The sequence below is a fragment of the Arvicola amphibius genome, chromosome 2 (genome assembly GCF_903992535.2).
Source record: "Arvicola amphibius chromosome 2, mArvAmp1.2, whole genome shotgun sequence".
NCBI classification, from domain to species: domain Eukaryota; kingdom Metazoa; phylum Chordata; class Mammalia; order Rodentia; family Cricetidae; genus Arvicola; species Arvicola amphibius.
In genome coordinates this window covers 114,103,485-114,123,269 of record NC_052048.2, presented here as the reverse complement: position 1 = coordinate 114,123,269, position 19,785 = coordinate 114,103,485, and the positions used below count along the sequence as shown (strand labels likewise).

Below are 19,785 nucleotides of genomic sequence, written 5' to 3'. Positions count from 1 at the left end.
GAACGATGGCTCTGTAGTTCCTGTGGAAGCTGAGGCACCCCGAGTCTAAGTGCTTACAGCAGCCTGTGTAACTAGTGAGACCTTAGCTTCATAAGAAACCGTGTAACATAGGGTAACAGCCTGTGTAACACAGTGAGACCTTGTCTCCATAGAAACTGTGTAACATAGGGTAACAGCCTGTGTAACACAGTGAGACCTTGTCTCTATAGAAACTGTGTTACACAGTGAGACCTTGTCTCCATAGAAACTGTGTAACATAGGGTAACAGCCTGTGTAACACAGTGAGACCTTGTCTCTATAGAAACTGTGTTACACAGTGAGACCTTGTCTCCATAGAAACTGTGTAACATAGGGTAACAGCCTGTATAACATAATGAGACCTTGTCTCCATAGAAACTGTGTAACACAGTGTAACAGCCTGTGTAACACAGTGAGACCTTGTCTCCATAGAAACTGTGTAACATAGTGAGACCTTGTCTCCATAGAAACTGCTGACCAAATAAGCACTGGGATGTAAACCATCTTTGCCTCGCGGTGGCTAAGGTGTCCTAGCGGAGTGGTGTGCCACACACACACATAAATCTTTATCATTTATGTGTATGTGTGTGTCATTCTGTGTGTATGTTTATACATGTGTGCAGGCACCCACAGACGTCTTCTGAGGGTATTGGATCTCATGGGTCCAGAATTACAGGAATTTGTGAACTACCCAAATGGTGTTTGGTATATATTTTATACCTGCTGCCTGTGGTGGTATGAATAGATATGACCCCATAGACTCATGTGTTTGAATGCTTGACCCATAAGGAGTGGCACTATTAAGAGGCGTGGCCTTGTTGGAGGAAGTGTGTCACTGTCGGGGCAGACTTTGAGGTCTCATATATCCTCATGCTACGCCCAGCACACAGTGTCTACTTCTGCTGCCCGAGGTTCAAGACGTGGAACTCTCAGCTCCTACAGCACCACGTCTGCCTGCACACTGCCGTGCTTCCTGCCATGACAATAATGGACTAGACCTCTGAACTGTAAGCCAGCCCTGATTGAATAGTTTCCTTTATAAGAGTTGCCATGGTTATGGTGTCTCTTCACAATAGAAACCCCAATTAAGACATTGCCTCTAAACTGTTTTTGCTTTACAAAACAGGTTTGTTGTTTTTTTTTTTTTTGCCTTACAAAACAGAGGCTAGAAGCCTAAAAACTACATTTCCCAGAATCCCTTGGCAGTTTCCTTCCAGACAGGCTTGTTGATAGGGGCACAGTTGCTGGGAGAAGAGACGGTGACAAGACAGACATTGGGTCTGAATCCCACCAGCAATAACAAAGAGCCACAAACTTGGCTTTGCCATGAGCTCTTAGAGACCCTGCCGCAGCGGCACAGTGTCCTCCCCTCCCCCCAGCAGGTCCATGGCTAACTTGAAGAAAAGGAGTTTTCAGATCCGCTTGCAGCCATGTTAGGTCATATGACAAGTTTGGGTTGATAGAGAATGAGTGACATGTGTTGTCTCGGGGCCATTCCCTTGAAGGGAGGCATCTGTCTAGACCTTTTCCTTGCCTGGAATGTAAGGGAGTGGTCTTGGACCACAGAGCCTTGGCCCATGGGATGGTGTGGGAATAGGTAGGTATGGCAGGGACGCGGATGCTGAGGGGCTCTGTGCTGGAACTCCTTCCTAGAAGAAAATAAACCTCTTACCTGTTGTTAGCTAGTAGAATTATTATTTTGAACTTCTTCTAGCAGAGTCCAATTTGCTCTCTAGCATTTATGAGGTATGACCCCTGAAAATTAGGTATGGCAACCCCCTTCCCTGGGTAGGGCCTGGCTTCAGCACTTTTTCACGTATACTTTGGAGGATCAAGTGGGCAACCAGGTTTGAGAGCACAGTTGTGGTTCAGTTCATACCCTGACTCTACCAACCTCAGCTCAGGCTGGGCCAGGGATAGCTCTGATTTGGCAGTCATATGTCTGGAGAGGCTTAGAGAGGCAGTGTGAGCAGGAAGTCAGGAGGAGGGGCCTGGACAAGCAGTGTGAGCAGGAAGTCAGGAGGAGGGGCCTGGACAGGCAGTGTGAGCAGGAAGATGAGCTCTGACCAGACAGAAAGCAAACAGCACAAAGGGTGGCAGGCTGCTTTTTATTCATCAATAATTTAAATACCCTTTAGTGTTCTCTCAGCAAAGTGCTGCTCAGAGGAGAAAAGTGTTGTTTCCAAGTGCTGTAGGCTCGCCTGCATGCTGGAACCTCTCCCCAGAGAACGCAGCATAAGGAATGAGCTGTAAAGCCAAGGCCAGCTTCTTTGGGAGGAGGGACGGGGGTCTCTTGTCAGGTTGGTGCAGAAAGGCCATCGCTTCTCCTCAGTGCACAGTGAGGCTGGCTTTGCTCTGCATTAAGTGACATCACACGGCAGGATGCCTGCTGGTGCCAGGGCTTCTGCAGGGTCACCAGGTCCAGGCCACATGTCTGTGGGGCCAGGAATGGCTTCAGAGGTCCTTCCCCCTTCCCACTCTACAGGAGGAGCCTTCAGGGTCACCCAACAACCCTAGCAATAGACAGACAAGCCCAGCATCTCTCCTGGATGCTGAAGTGCCCTGAGCTGCTGCCTGGCAGGGCCTCCCAGACACTGATAGAGAATTGTGCTTTTTTTTTTCCCTAAGAGTGTAAAAGGTTACACTAAGATAGACCCAGATGGCCCACAGGCCCTATGGTAGCAGACATGATGGGGTGCTGTTGGTATCAGTCCCCCAGAAGCATCTCCTCTGTTAATAAGGGCACAGGTACCCTCACCCTAGAACCTGTAGGAAGAGGAGCCTGCTGGGAGTCTTGGTGACCAGCTATTTTTAGAGGTGGGCTTGGGGTGGGATGCTGGCTTCTGTGTAACACATAAATACATGCACACTGTACACAAACTTGACACAGAGAGGAACAACACCCAAGAAGATCTCTAGAGAATTAAACAGGAGGGTCCCTTGAGGAAAGGGCTAGGGGCTGTTTGTAAGGCTACTGTGCATGGGTACACCTGTGCGTGACATGCAATGGCCAGGGCTCCCTGTTGCTGCTCAAGGGCTAAAGGCCTGCGGCTGCCTAGCCCTTAGACCATCCCACCAGGACCTTGGGCTTCATTTGGAAGACACAGGGGCTGACTATGTGGCTTTAGCGAACAATGCCATGGACAGTGGCTTCTTATCTATCTGTTCAACTTTAAGAGGGCCTGGGGCTCAGCCCCTGGCTTCTGTGTTCTGTGCGGCCACAAGGAGAAGACAAAAGATTATGGGAATCCTACTGTGTCTTTACAGGAACCCACAACCCAGGACACTGTGAATGTGGACCTGAGGTTAGGCAGGTGAGCGGCAGCCCACAGGAGTTGAGAACATTGGTGAGCTGCCAGTCATGGGTCAAACTAGACCATGGAAGAGATTTTGCCATCTAAGGACATGGAGCCCTTCTTAGGAAAGGGGTCCTTAGCAATGTCATTGTTTCCAAACAATAGGAGAGCCTATTCTTGCTTTTCCGAGTTCTCTTAAATAAGAGGTCACACCACATAACTCTATTGCTCCATCAAGTCCCCTGACCTGGGGAGCCCAGCTCTTCAGGAGCCCCCAGGCATCTGGGCCACTGAATCCTTTGGTCTGGGCAGAGGAGAATGATGGGTGTCATACCACATAGTGGGACTGAGACTGGTGTGTGATGGGTCCAGAGGGACAGGGGCAATGATGTACATGTGTCACTGGATCCCAAGATACTTGGAGGACAGACATTTCTCTGGGACGTCATGAGAGGGAAGGGAAAGAGAGGCTTCCTTTCCCTGCCCCCTCCAACCATGCCTATGCTTCCTTGAGAGGCTTTGCTCTAACCGCAGCCAATTGCTTTCTTCCAAAACCAATGATGCATAGGAAAGGAACTGAAAACCGCTAAGGCTGTGCGGTATAGGCAACTCAGGGGAGCCTCAGAAGCATGGTGACAGAAGAGGCTGCTAAGGAGTGCTTGGTGTTCTCTCCCCTGGAGGAGGATCCTGGTGGTTGTTCCCCTGCTCCCAAGGAGGCAGGATTCTGTGCAGTGCTATGCACTTGTCAGAATGGTAGTTTGGATGTCTTATTACACGGTGACTTGGTGGCCGAGCCTTAGTCCCACTGTGCTGCTACCAAGCTCCCTCCCAATGAGCAAACTGCTATTTTGTCTGGTCCAGATGCCTTTGCCATGGGAATCTCTACATCCCCCTCTGGATGGCTCAGCTCCCCAAGTTATTTCCCGTTGCCTAGGTGACATCTCTAATTGAATGCTTTTTAATCTGTTTCTCTTTTAAAGAGATGAACCTGGTGCCTTATGTCCAGGTCCTGTCGGAAGCTCTATACTGGAGACTTAAGTCTCCTAAGAGTGTGTAGTTACTTCTTGGGACCAAAGCCATTATTCAGATGTTAGTTTATGGGCTGGTTCTGATGGACAGTCACAGTAGATCCCGGAAGGATGACTTCTGGAGGGGTCTCCCCCTTGAAACTTTAGTAAGACTGCCTCTCTCCTGCCAGTCCTACCTCACTGGTTTTTTTACACCAGAATAAAGCCCGTGTTTAGAGACCAACCCCAAACCAGACTACAAATTACCCAAACTAAACTAAACCCCCGTGCCCTGTTTTTTTTTTTTTTCCTTCCCAGCTGAAACTGGAAGGGGAAAGAAGAGTTCAGCATTCAAATATGGTTTTTAATGTTATGCGTGTGAGAGTGTGTGTGTGCACATGTGCACACACACATTCTAGGCACATCTGCCAGGGAGACAGATAGTATTCAGGTGATAACGCTTGCAAAAATTCCCACCAGAAGTGTTGTATAATTGGGTCACACCATGAACGGACACTTTTCTTAAATGTTGACATTTCTTTAGATGAGAAAAAGGCAGAGGTGTGTTCCTTCACAGCTTTCAAATTCTGCCATTTCAATGAAGCCTTGGGTGTCTGGACTTCCCTCTGCAGAGCAGGAGTCTGGGAGATTTTGTCCTTCAGCCTGAGGACCATTCTTCAGAACATCACTTTTATCCCACCATCCCTCCCATCCGTAGGTTCTGGTATCTCCATCCCTCCTACCCCCTCCACCTCCAATGTAGAGTATGCAGAGAAAAATAGACCCACCTGGTTATTTGGAGACCACACAGGGCTCAGAATGTGCTCTCACTGTGCCTGCCCCTAAACACTATGTGGTAGGCACAGGAGTTTAATGGCCTGACATTTGCAATATGGCTCTTTTGGCTTCTGGTGCTGTAGCGCTTCTTCCCTCACCCCCCCCCCCCCCCCGTGGGGGTAGAGGGCAGAGCCCTGAATCAGAAAGGAGGTGAATGGGGGCTGTGCGCTGCACCTCTAGGCTCTCTAAAAGGGGGAAAGAGTTGAGCTGGCCAACAATAGTTAAGAAGACAACAATAACAAAATCTTATCTGAGACGAAACAACCAGTCCTGATTAGTAACAGGAAGCGGCCCTGCCTGTGCGGGAAGCTTGTGAATGAAAAGGTCGGGGGCTCATTTCAAAGATCTCCCCGAAGCACAGCAGGACTCCCAGTCAGAGAGAGCCTCTCCCTACAGGTCCCTCTGAGTTTACACAAGAAGACCTCACGAAGTGGACTAGCTGCGGGCTGAAAAAGGCCAGCTAAGCCCCTCACCACTTGCAATTTCCAAGTATGGGGGGAGATGCCACCGACCGCTGGTTGGTGCTGTTTCCTCTCATTGCATAATACTACACCGTTCCCGGTGTGTAGTGGCTGTTCTATATATATACACGGGAAGGCAACATATGGCGCTCCCTACCCCCACCTGTCAAAACTGTGACTATATCACTTCTGACGACCAGAAGGAAGCTGCTAGGCCGGGCCAGGATTCTAAAGGCTGAGGAGGTAATTCAGAGCCATGAAAGGCGGCACCATATGCTTCGGGGTTGCCAGCTGCTTATGCGCATTGGGAAGGCTTTAGTGCCTGACTGCAAAGCCCAGGAATGCACTGGCGCGAGGAGGGGATAGATTTGGGGTGCCACTTTTTCTCTTTTCCAGGAAGAGAAATCTGTTGGCGGCCACGATTCTCCAAGAGGGGATTCAAAAGATCACAGTCTCATCTTAAACTTGCCCTTGATAACGTCAGGCCTGGCCAAATAGTATATCTTTAGAAAACATTTTTTGTTTTTGTGGTTTTCTTTTCTTTTTTTTTTTCGTTTTTATTGGATAAAGATTAAGAAAGCGCCACCTCGGAGAGAAGAACTGAAGCAAACCCGCCCTACGGCGCGCAGCCCGCGCAGGGTCCGCGGCGCTGGGGGCGGGCGGCCGCTCTACCTGGAGGCGCTGGTCTCTGCCAGCCGGTTGTTCATGATGCCCAGCGCGCCCACGCCGCCCGAGAAGCCGTTCTGGCGTGTGTTGACGCACACGCTGCGCGGGTAGCCGTTGGCCGTTTCGGACAGCTGCTTCTGCAGCAGCGCCAGCGACACCTTGTTGGACGCTGTGAGGTCGCGCATGGAGATGAGCTCGCCCGACAGGCGGCGGCCCTCGGCGTCGCTGTCGCGGGTCGCGGGGTCGGCACCTAGCGCGGCCAGGCGGCGGCGCAGCCGGGAACCCGGGGTGATGGCATTGCGCCGTGACAGGGGCGCGCCGGGCACCGGACAGCAGCGCGTGCAGCAGCGGCAGCTCAGCTTGCGCAGCATCCAGTTGAGCACCTGCTTGATTAGGATGGAGATGACGTTGAAGAGCGAGTAGATGCAACACACGCCGAGCAGGATGAAGAGAAAGTTGCCCAGGCGGTAGAGCCCCTGGTTCCGGTAGGCGGCGTGCTGGCTGCTCACCAGGTCCCCGAAGCCAATGGTGCTGAAGGTGACGAAGCAGAAGTAGAGAGAGTCCACGTAATCCCAGCCCTCCACGCTGGTGTACATGGCCGAGGCGCAGCATGCTAGCAGCACGGCGAACAGGCCCAGGATGAGCAGCACGTGGTACACCGAGGGCTTCCAGCCCGCCAGGCTGTCGGCCTCCGACAGTGCGGAGCCTCGACGGAAGGTGGGGGGCAGCAGGCCGCTGCGGCGCAGTTGGCGCTCTCGGCAGGCGCGCATGATGAAGGCCAGCAGAGAGATGATGCGCTCCAAAAAGAGGTTGAAGAACAGGATGGTCCCCGCACAGCCAAACAGTCCGTATGCGATGAGGAAGGCCTTCCCACCTACTGTGGCTGGGGTGGTCATGCCGAATCCTGCGGAGATAAGAGCCAGGGTCAACTAGGGCAAGTAGTCTCTATCTGGTGCGAGCACTTGGCAGGCGAATGCAGATGCTGCAGGATCAACCAACTTCTGTCTTAACTGATTTAAATCAGGTGGGGGTAGGACAGTGTTTGGATGGAAATTTCACCCCAGCCCCCTGGCACCCATATATCCAAAGAGTCTGGAATGTTCGGGTGGAAGTTCTATCCCAAGCCCCCTCCCCTGGGAGTTGCCTCAGTCCAGACACCACCCCTGAGAAAGCCCGCCAAACGATGACCCCTCCCCAGAGGTGCTCAAGACCATCCCCACAGGGTATTTAAATTGCCCCCCCTCAACAAACACGGTTTTCTGGTCTTCCTTCCAAGTTTCATCTCTGGGGTCCGGAAGGCCACCGGGAGTGTTGATATTCATTAAACATGGAGTTTTTCTGATTCAGCTTGATTTGGTCTGATTTGGATTATTGTGTAGCGGGTGAGGTTTATTGGGGCACAGAAACTTTTCATCTGGAGGTCCCACCAAGGGGGGCTGTTTTTCTCACTGGCCCAAGGCCATGTGTTGGGAAAACACCTTTCTCCCCCACCCCATGTCCCCCCCCTACCTCCCGCACCTGCTCTTGGTCGCCAGGCTATGATCGACTTCATCTAGGTAAGTTCTGATTTCCAAGTCATTGTCTTTAGAGGCTCAGGGTCTCATACGACTTTCAGGCTGTCCTATTGAAGACAAGGCTGTGCCAGGCACCCGACCTGACCAGGACAAGGGCTCACCTTGTCCCTATGGGATTCTTTTATCAGGAGATGTCATGCTAAAGTATTTCTCACACCCCTCTGTTTTTTTGACCCAAAGTCTACCACAGTGGATACATTGCTCTAGGCTTTGAATCCTGGCATGGACTTTAAAAAGGAATACTTACAATTTGAGGCCTCATCTCCAAACACCATTGGGCTGCCTTTTACAAAATCTTTTTAAATTGGGGCTGACACCTTATGTCCCTTAACACCTAAAAATTTTTGCCAGTGTGAAACAAACAACCCCCCCATATGCCCGTGCTTTCTGGATGCTGTGCTCCTGCTCCCCCTCCCCACTCCCCTTCCCACTTCTCTTTGCTGTTTGCTGTTTGTCTGCATTCCTGGCATGTGATCTGTCTCACTGGGATTCTCCCTGTCCTCCTACTCTGAGCTGCATAGATGTCCGTCCTTATGTTTCTGTTCTCCCTTTCAGCACCTGCTGATCTGGCCCTCAGTGGGACTGCCTGTGTGCCCGCCTGGCTTCTGCTGCCTACTCCAGGATTTTTAAGTTGGTCAGCTGACACAGTTTCCTGGAAAAAGGTTTGTTTATCTATCTGTTAATATATATGTATAAATAATGTGGCCGCAGTATGCTTGTTTTATGTCTGTGTGCTTGTTTTAAAATCTATAAAATTTGTAACTCCAGATTATAACAGCTCTGGAAAAATACTAACGTGAATAGCCACCATTTTTGGTTGAGGTCAAAGTGAAAACCTCAGTGCCATTTTTGGTAAGAGTACCCACATGCCCTGGACCTACCAAGAAGACATTCTGCCTCCAAAATTCTTTAACTTACTAAAATATTCCTTCTAATTTTCTTGCCTTTACTGACATTGGTAAGCTGTAACTGACTGGGTAAAACCATATGTCCATATTTAACTTATGTGTTTAATTTAGATACACCTGACAGGTAATGGTACCCTGATTCTCAAGTGCCTTTACAGATCTGAGAGTATGGCATTTAACAAAAGAGCTTCTTATGACAGAGACAGGCCAGCTCCTGCTGCATCCTATATCTCCTCCAAGAAGATGCATGGCTGAAGAAGACCTGTCTGGAGGCTTGCCTTTGGGTATGGCAAAGCCACCCACACAGCAAAAAGCTGCCTTCTACCTCATCTTCCTGGACTGGGGGGATCGATCATCTCATCCTGCCAAGACAGGTAGACTGAACCCTACCCCCACAGCAGCTAAAGGCAAGTACTGCTTTTAAGACTGGTATTCACCAAAGACTATGGAGACTTGGGATTACCTGTGCTGCAAAAAACAAACAAACAAAAAAAAAAGCCATGTCACTTTGCTCATTTATTTATCCCTCTCAGATCTGTCTGATGGTGTTTGATGACTTAGGGTCCTGGTAGCTCATTACTTCATTTGTTAAGTTTCCTGATAAAAATACAGACAGATGTGCCTTTTCTTTTTTTTTTTTAAAGATTTATTTATTTATTATACATACAATGTTCTGTTAACATATATACACCAGAAGAGATACCAGATCTCATTATAGATGGTTGTGAGCCACCATGTGGTTGCTGGGAGTTGAACTCAGGACCTCCGGAAGAGCAGCTAGTACTCTTAACCTCTGAGCCATCTCTCCAGCCCCCCAGATGTGCCTTTTCTACAGGCTTCATAGTCCAAAATTAACAGGTTTCAGATGTATCTTCAGAGGTTCAGAGTTTCCAATTTCCTTCAATTGTCTTCTAAAATGTTCACTCCTTTTAACCTAAAGCCATAGCCTTGTGCTGTGACATCAAGATGTAAATCTGTCCCAGTTGTCTTACAGATATCTGCAGGTTCCTGGGGAAAAGTTCTGCTGCTTTATCAAGGAATCTGGTCTGGTAAAAACAGTCTCCAGAGCCTATTTTAACCCAACCCATTTTCAAGCATATTTTACAGGTCACTCCTGTTGTCTGGGCCAAGACCTTTACAAAGGCCCCTCCAGATAACGCCAGTGCCTACACCAGCTCCTGGAACTTCATCATTGGTATCACCTCTCCTGGCTCAAATGGGCACCTACCCAACAGCTGAAATCTGGTTTTAAAGGGCATATCTACCCTCGTGTCTTTCTTATTTACCTATGCTTCTCCTGTACAACCAGGGCAGTTCTCTGTCCCATTCTTTCTGGAGTTAATTACCCTTCCCATGATTAGCCCATTCATAGGGCCAGTAATAACAATCTATTTTTTTCTCCTAGCAATGTGCCTTCTCATCTCCTTCAACAAACAGATGCCTGAGGTCTCCAGGATGGCAGTTAACTGGATACCTCTCTAGCCACACCTTCTGCTGAGCATGAGTCCACCAACTCCCAACTCTCCCCTCTCCCATGTCACCCCATGCCTTCAGGAAGTAGCCAGACTTGAGCTCACGTCCCTATACCCAAAGAGTCTGGGATGTTTGGGTGTAAGTTTCACCTCAGCCCCTGGCACCCATATATCCAAAGAGTCTGGAATGCTTCGGTAGAAGTTCCATCTCCTGGGAGTTGCCTCAGTCCAGACTCCTCCTCTGAGAAAGCCCGCCAAATGATGACCCCTCCCCAGAGATGCTCAAGACCACTCCCACAAGGTATTTAAACTGCCCCCCAGAGAACAAACACGTGGTTTTCTGATCTTCCTTCCCAGTCTCCTCTCTGGGGAACAGGAAGGCCACCCGGGAGTGTTGGTATCCACTAAACCTGGACTTATTCTAATTCAGTTTGATTTGGTCTAATTTGGATTATTGCATCAGCGAAGAGGTTTATTGGGGTGCAGAAACTTTTCAGACAGCACTTATACATTTCCTTCTCTTGGTGGCTCCTGATCGTAGGAACCCCAACAAGATGGAGAGGGGTCTTTTTGGTGGGGATATTTACGCAGTGTGAGTAGGGCAGATAAGCGCCAGGATGGGTCCAATAGGATGTGCCAAGCAGCAGCAGGTACACAGATGCAAACCACTGAGCTGCCAGGAAGCCAACAGCTGACAATTGTTCCCCTAACTGAATTTTTTATGGACTCCAGGCAGACAGCCTTGTTGGGCCAGTCTTCCAGAAGGACAGTTTATAAAGGGGATTCCTCACTTTGGGACCAGTGAGAGAGAAGGACCTCATAGCCTCTGGTTCACTTACCAAGCTCACACAAGGATCCTTTTGGAGGACAAGTTCCCTTCCCCAGCACTCAGAGTGCAGATCTGGACTTCTGACGCCGTGCTTCTGATCCCCTCTCTCCTCAGGATCACTGTCAGCCATCCTTGCTCAGACCATGGCCAAGGGAAAATGCTTTGACCCAGCTGGGTCCTGTGGTGCTGGTCTGTGATTGGAGTTTTGTCCTGGAAGGTCTGCCCTAGGCCAGGGCAGCTGCTTACTCTTTTCAATCCTTATAATTAAGAGAGGTAACATGCCTACCCATTTGTGGAAAGCTGGGGTTTAAAGGATTTGTTAACGGATTCCCGCAGAAGGCCTGGCTGCCCCACAGTGCGCCCATTAGAGTTGCTTGAGAAAGGGGAGTGGGGTCTTGATTATCTTGGTGCATGGAGTCTGAGCTGTCTGACCACCACAGAGCCAAGCTTCAGAAGTGTCCCCACTACCTTCTCACCCAACAGAAAGGGACTACCCATGTGTTGCTGTGCAGTAGGCCCAGCTCTGGGAAGAAATCAATGATACTTTGTTCCAGTTGGCTTGTTGTCCTTAAACGGGCCAGAGAAAATACTCCCTAATGCTTTCCGAGCAAATTCCTTAAGCTTGTATGCTAACAATTTTCTTGATTCTCTGGAGGAAACACCCAAGTTGTCTATTCATTTTATGATTACTGATGCAAGTTCAAGGGAAATCCTATAACGTTACTCATTGAGAAAGATGCTTTGTTTGCTGTTTTCCAAGTGTGTCCACAAAAGAATGAAAACTAACAGCAAATGACAGTAACAAGACAAACAAGACGTTTGTAGTCTGCCCAGGGATGTGAAAGAAGGATTTTTATAGTACTCTAAAGCCAAACTCAACTTCTTGGGCTCACGAAGAAATGAACTCTGTATTTATATTAGAGCCTGCGGAGGTAGAGGTCAGGCCTGGCGATGAATGCTTACAAACCCCAGCAGGAGGGCTAGGAGTTCAAGGTCATCCTTGGCTGCGCGTAAACTGGAAGCCAGCCTAGGATACAGGAGACCCCGAAGGGACTCTCGCCAGCTCGAGCATGGCAAACAGGGCTCTGGCAGGCCTTACCTTTTAACCCCATTCCGTTTTCCTTGCTAAAAACCATTAGATTGCATTCCTAAAGCTAGTCAGCAAGGTCTATTCCTTTATTTGATCACTTCCTGAGGCTGACGACCAAAGTCCAGCTATCAAACTACTGAAGTCCAGCAAAGAGAAGCCCCCTTTTGGCTCACCTAATTAACATGTTCAAACATGGAGTTAAGCTTAAACACCTCATCCTGGCACGGGATTCCCGTTTCACCTTTATAAATTGACATTTTCCTAAGGGCCATGCTGTCTCCCCCAGGACAAATATCCCTTGTTCCCTTCCCCTTCTCTCTCATCCTCTGTCTCCTGTCTTTGTCTCTTATTCCCTGCCCTTCATCTCTCTTGGGCAAATAAATTTCCTTTGGCTGAGAAGTTGGTCTTGTGGGTCCTGAGCTGATGCGATCCTTTTAGACCCTGTCTCAAAAACAAAACAAAATAAAATAAATTTAGGGAGTCCTAGATCGGGGGCTGGAGAGATGGCTGGTGATTAGGAGCACATACTGTTCTTACAGAGGCCGTTAGACACCTGAGCAGTCACACCACCTGGAACGCTAACTCTGGCATTCAAACCTGAGGCACCTGCGTCCACATACCCCATTCACATAGTTTAAAGTCTTTAATTGATAAGTCAGTGCCCAGCAAAGTAACTAGACCATGGTCTGCCTATTACAAGGGAACCTCACTCACCAAAACAAAACAAAACAAAACAAACAACAAACCATGAGCCATAGCTATTTACAATATGGTGAATCTCATGCAAAAAAGAACATTGAACAAAAGAAGCCGGAAAGAAAGAAACCTGCACTATGTTTTCAGTAATATAATACACTTTTTTAAAGGGATGCTTATTTAATTGATCAAATTATAAGTAAAGAATGGGGGCTTTCCTGGGGAGAGGCAGGGGTCCTGGAAATGTCTCCCTAGTGCTGGTTGTGTCAGATGTGTTAACTGTGTATATTGTGTGTTTTCTCACAATAAGAAAGACCTCTTGATTTTTAGAGCGTGAAACTGGAAGAGATTTAATCTGCTTTTGTTATAACATGCCTATTAAAGCCTGAGGCCTATTTTATTAGTGTTTGAGAGGAAAACAACTGGATATTTTGTTTTACTTTGTCACCATTGGCAATCGTAGCCAGGCCTGGAGCAAGGCTGGCAAGCTCTCTGCCACTGAGCTCCACGCCCACCTGAGAGACCTAAAGTTTGACCTGCCCCTCACTGCGTTAGTGAGGGAGGAGGGCAGCGAGAACCTGGCCTGCGCTGGGACTTGTTTGTTGCGATGGCTGCTCTGCTTAGGCAGGGACAACCTTTCAAGGAGGGATTCCTTTGTTAAATTCCTAAAGAAGTGGAAAATCCTAAGCCCGGAAAATTGGTGTTTATCTGAGTCACGAGAATGCTGAATTGGACTTTCCATTCTTCCCATTTTCCAGCTAACATCTCTCAATACTGAGAACAGCCGATGGCATGTAATTCCTCATTCTTCCTCTTTTCTCTTTTTGTGGGTGTGTGTGGAGGATCAGCACGATCTCATGTAGTCCAGGATGGCTGCAGATTTACTACGTAACCAAGGCTGGCCTTGAACCACGGATCCCTTATTCTATCTCTATACTGCTGGGATTACAGGTGTGTGACACCATGTCGGGCCAGACATATCCATGCTGGATTTACTAAATAGGCAAAACAGGTTTGACAACTAGGGCACCCCCACTCCCACTTCCTGCACACCCCCAGGTATCTGAAAGGCTAGAAATTTGCTGTGGGAGCACATTCTGCCCCTTCAGCCAATAGCCTTTAAGATACCAGCCCACTTGGGTGTGGTCTCTGATACTGTAAAAAGCAGCTGTAAGCCTGTGCTAGCTCTCTTGCTTCCGGCTCCCACGTCAGGCTGCCAGACTCTGTTCTTGTTTTTGCAGAGGACTGTTATCTAGGACATTGATCTATAAGTTTTTCCCTTAAATAAATAACCCTTTTATTATTCATAATCCTGAACTGGTGTCGGATTATTTTATGTCTTCCATCATCATCTGGTGCCCACTGTTTGGTTTTAGAAACCCCAGCTCTGCTGCATGCTGCCAGGCTTGGAGCATGCCTGGCTCAGCCCACCTCAACCACAGCCTGTGCATGGAGCCAGCAGTTCATTTGGATATAGAACTCTTGCTGAACAGTGGCTTTTCTTGCTACAGATCGGCCATGGTTCTTCATATTATGTCATTACACACCTCAAAGTGGCTTCCAGTCCCCATATGCTTGCCCTGGTGCCTGTGCCCAGCCACCGCACACCGCGTGAAAACTCAGGTGGCATATGGGCTTTCCCGGTGCCTTCTGTTATCTTGTTGTCCCTGCGCTCCTGTGACTGCTGACCAATCAGGGCCCACCGCAGTGCACACAGTCTGTGATTTCTATTAAATAACTATTTTTAATCTAAGCATATCTTGCAGCATTTCACTCTAAAATCAGATTCAGACCAGTCATATGACTCCAGGTGTGCTGCTAGGCCCACCTGGGTTCATTTTGTAGGTGGCCCATTACACCTACTAGCAGGTAATGGTCACTGCACCTAATCCAGAGAATTAAACCACAGATAAGATTTAGTATCCAAAATATAAATCGTAAGTTTCTAAATTAAAAGGGCAATATGTCAGATAACCTGACCGTCCAAGGTTTCAATAGCCTCTTACTTACACCAGGTATGAGGTTTTACAAGACTTATATGATGTCCCTTCTACATCACTATTTTTGATTCTGGAGATCAGTCTTGTCCTCAATATCTTTTTCTTAAAAATATGGTTTGACAATAGGGCTAAGAATGAATGAGGTGTTTTAGAAATGGTACTGTCTTTACAGACTGATACCAAGCTTCTCGAAAAAGAGGTCGGAAATCTGAAGGATACTTAACTAACTTAACTAACAAAACTCAGTCAACTGAGGTACTTTTAGAAATGGTACAGACTGATAATTTATTTAAAGGAAGATTCAGCACTCTGGAGAAGGATACAGCCAATTTGGCACATATGACAGTGGGTGTCAAAACATTATTTGAGCACAAATGTATTAATCGGACTCTGTCAAAGGAGTATGACAGATTGACTGATAGAATGTCTATCCAGGAAGGTAATATGCATGCTATGAAGATTATGTTCAAGGATGAGACATTATCTCTACTGGACAGACTTCATACCTTGGAATCCTCAATGAGGGCATTAGAGTAGAACACTGGACAGGAGATCTAGACATTACAAAAGGCAGTGGTAAGTAAATGTGAAAAGATTGAGAAACAGATTGAATTTGATGACCAGGGACAAAAGGTACAAAGACAAAATTTAACCTCGTCAGTATGTAAAAATCTCCAGGATAGCTTCCCCAGAGTTCTGACTGCCTTTCAAGTAATAACATCAAAAAGAGTACATGGACCCAAGGACCCTAAGGTTGTCAAAGAATATTCATGGGAGCCCATACGTATGACTGATCTAAAGGAAATTAAACAAGCAATTGTAGCTTACGGACTATATTCATCCTTTGTTAGGGAAATGGCCAAAACGTGGGCTTCCAGTAACAAAGCATTTGCCTCAAGATGGTGCTCAATTAATCTCAGCAGTCCTAGAAAGTGAACAGCAATTACTTTGGTGGCACTTTTTTAATGAAGAAGCTAGATTTTTAGAGCAACAGGAAAAAACAAAAGGACTTGATATTTCCTTAGATCAAATTCTAGGTGAAGGACTTTACTCTGATCCTCAGGATCAAGCTCTTTATGATGACCACACCTTGTCCCTATGTAAAACAGCAGCTTTAAAGGCTTGAGGCAGAATTTAGGAACTAGGAGAGAGAGTTGAATCATATCTTGGGGTAAAATAGGGTCAGAAAGACCCTTTTAGTGACTTTTTGCAAAGACTAACTAGGGCTGTACAAATAGAGGTAACTGACTCAGAAGCTAGATGTATAATAATTGAATCTTTGGCTTATGAGAATGTCAACATAGAGTGCAAAAGGACCCTTAGCCCTTTAAAGATCAGATCAGCACCCATGGATGAATGGGTCTTGCATACAATGGATGTAGAGACACTTGACTATGGTACTAAAGCTTGGGTAGGAGAAACAATTTCCAATGGTAAGACATCAAAATACCAAATATTTTAATTATGGTAGAATGGGATATCTGAGAATGGATTGTAGACAAGGGATTCCTAGGAATAATGTCTCTTCTGGGAATGGCAGAAATAGGAGGACTCAGCCTTTGGGTATATGTAGGAGCTGTGGCAAAGGCTGATATTGGACCAATTAATGTAGGTCAACGAAAGATAGACAAGGCAACCTGATACCATTGGGAAACATGGGGGGCCTCTTGCAGGCTCCTATGATGAATGTGGTCCAATTATTTCCAGTTACTGTGGAGAACGTGTCTTTCCAGGAAAATTAAAAAATCCAATGCCTGCTAATAACAATACTGGTCTGAATGATGGGTTAAATGTGGAGGATGAGTCAAAAACTCCAGTAGGACATAGGAAATGTATATTCTGGCAGACTTATATAAATGATCAGAGACCAAAGCTAAGAGTGTGTATAAATGGCATTTTTATTTAAGGCTTATTAGACATGGGTGTGGATGTAAGTATCATCACTCCACAATCTTGGCATCTGAATTGGCCTCTTCAGGAGGTAGATATTCAGTTTCTGAATATTAGAAACCTAGCTCGGGTAAAACAAAGCATGAGGTGGGTTGGGCTAGAAGGGAAAATAGGAATACTGAGGCAATATATAGCCAATATTGCAGTGAATTTGTGGAGTCATGACCTATTGCAGCAATGGAATGCCCAGATTAACGTTCTGCAGCCCCAAAAACGTATGTTTCTGAGGAAAATATTAGAAAATGTTATAGACAACAGACACCAGTCATTCAGGCTGTACAAGAACACAAAGCAATTGGTAAACCTTCAGAGGTACTAACAGCCCTACCTTTAAAATGATTAACTAAGAAACCAATATGGGTTAAGCAGTGGCCTCTAGCTAAGGAAAAGTTGCAGGCTTTAGAACAGCTGGTACAAGAACAACTAGATGCTCGACATATTTAAGAATCTACCAGCCTTTGGAATTCTCCTGTATTTGTTGTCAAAAAGAAATCTGGAAAATGGAGAATGGTGACAGACCTTAGAGCTATCAACAAGGTTATTTAACCTATGGACTCTCTTCAATCTGGAATTTCTCTGCCATCTCTGTTACCAAAGGGATGGCCTCTCATAGTTATTATTTAAAGGATTGTTTCTTCACTATACCTTTACAGAAATGGATAGAGAAGAGTTTGCCTTCACAGTGTCTACTTATAATTCTCACCCTACTAGAAGATATCAATGGACCATCCTCCCACAGAGAATACTCAATAGCCTCACACTGTGCCAATACTTTGTCAGCCAGCCATTGGAAATAATTTGTAAGCAATTTCCTAAGTCTATAATCTACCATTACATGGATGACATTTTGTTATCTGATTCAAATACTGATAAAAGAAAGTCTTGCCTAAATGGGGATTAAAAAATTGCTCCTGACAAAATTCAAAGAGGAGATTCTGTTAATTATCTAGGTTACAGAATAGGTTTATGGAAAATTAGAACTCAAAAGGCACAAATTAGGAGGGACTGGTTGCAGACTCTTAATGACTTTCAAAGATTATTAAGAGATATTTCCAATCTATGACTGGCTGTTGGGATAACACCTGATCTAATAATTCATTTAAACAAAACCTTAGATGGTGATAAAGACTTGAATAGTTCCAGAGAATTAACAGCTGAAGCATAAAAGGAATTGACAGCTGTTGAGGAGAAATTACAGGAGGCACATGTGGATAGGATGAATCCAAATATTAATTTATTCTAGTCATATTGCCTTCTAGATTTTCTCCTATAGGAATTTTAATGCAGAGGAACGATATCATCTTAGAATGGATCTTTTTACCAAATAAACCAAGTAAAAAATTAAAAACTTACGTGGAAAAGGTCTCTGAATTAATTATAAAAGGTATATTGAGACTTCGTCAATTAGCAGGTATAGACCCAGCAGAGATTATAGTGCCTTTTACTGCTGAAGAAATAAAAAAGTTATGGGATGACAATGAACCCTGGAAAAGTTTGTCCCAATTTTTCAGGAGAAATTAATAGCAATTATCTCAAAAGCAATGGACTTAACCTTATAAAGAGAACTTCTTGGATTCTTCCCTGAATTGTACATGATGCACCAATAACTAGAGCCTGTACATTTTATACCAATGCAAATAAACCAGGGAAGGCAGGTTACAAATCAGAAGAATTAAGTAAGATGGAACAAAACCCTTATAATTCTATCCAGAAGGCAGAATTATATGCTATTCTTATGGTACTAAGAGATTTTAAAGAACCTCTAGTTATAGTTACTGATTTACAATATGCAGAGAGTTGTCTTGCATATTGAAACCAGATGATATGGAATTGATTTCATAATTCATTCAGGTGCAAGACATTATCAGGAATAGGCTTTGTCCCATATACATAGCACACAGCTGATCCCATACAGGTCTACCAGGTCCTCTAGCACAAGGTAATGCAGAAATTGATCAATTATTGATTGGAAGTGTGTTGCAGGCCTCTGAATTTCATAAAAAAGCATCATGTCAATAGCAAAGGTTTAAAGACAAGTTTTCCATTACATGGCAACAAGCTAAGGAGATTATAAAGAGATGTCCTACTTGCTCTTTCTATAACCAAAGACCATTGCCTGCAGTGAGTAACCCAAAGGGTACTCAGAGGAATGAAATCTGGCAGATGGATGTGTTCCACTTCACAGAATTTGATAAATCAAAATATGTACACCACACCATAGACACATATTCAGGTTTTCAATGGGCAACCACCTTGAGCTCGGAAAATGCTGATTCAGTAATCACACACTTATTAGAAGTTATTGCCATCATGGGCATTCCTGAAAAAATAAAGTCAAACAATTGTCAGGCATAGGTATCTAAGAAAATGAAATGTTTTTTTGTTTATTATAAATAAAAGCACATTACAGGTATACCAAATAATTTTACAGGTCAGGCAGTTATAGAAAGGTCAAACTGTACTATAAACGATATGCTGAACAAACAGAAAGGGATGGAAAATACCTCCAGAAATAGATTGCATAATGCTTTATTAACCTTGAATTTTCTTAACACTGAGAAAGGAACATCCGCAGAAGAGAGGCATTGGATAATTGTAAAAACTTCTGAACTGAATCAACCAGTACACTTCAAGGATGAATGACCTCATGATGGAAATCAGGAGATGTGCTAAGCTGGGGAAGGGGTTTTGCTCTTGTTTCCACAGGAGAAGAAAATTATGGATACCATCAAAATTAATAAAGATTTGCTTTGAAAGGTAAAACCTCTTGAAAAGGAGAAATGACAGGTCATCCACATGTTGACAATCATACAGGTGGTAAGAAAACCTCATAAGGGTTAGGGCAGGGTTCTGCTCTTGTCTTTTCAGGAAAATACACATCTTTAAAAATTCAAGAGACCCTGGCTGTTTGGATGCTGATAGAAGAAAAAATAACTATCCAATAAGGATCATCATCATGAAAAAGGAATATGACTTGTAAG

General features: G+C 45.7%; 1 protein-coding gene across 1 annotated transcript in view; it reads right to left on the bottom strand.

The window, feature by feature from the left end:
• Nucleotides 1-6,287: 6,287 nt before the first annotated feature.
• The window catches only part of Kcnk12 (potassium two pore domain channel subfamily K member 12), a 56,624-nt gene continuing 43,126 nt past the window's right edge, over nucleotides 6,288-19,785 (bottom strand). The window contains exon 2 of the mRNA XM_038321002.1: nucleotides 6,288-7,189. Coding sequence (XP_038176930.1) covers nucleotides 6,288-7,189 — 902 coding nt within the window. The remainder of the gene's footprint in view (nucleotides 7,190-19,785) is intronic.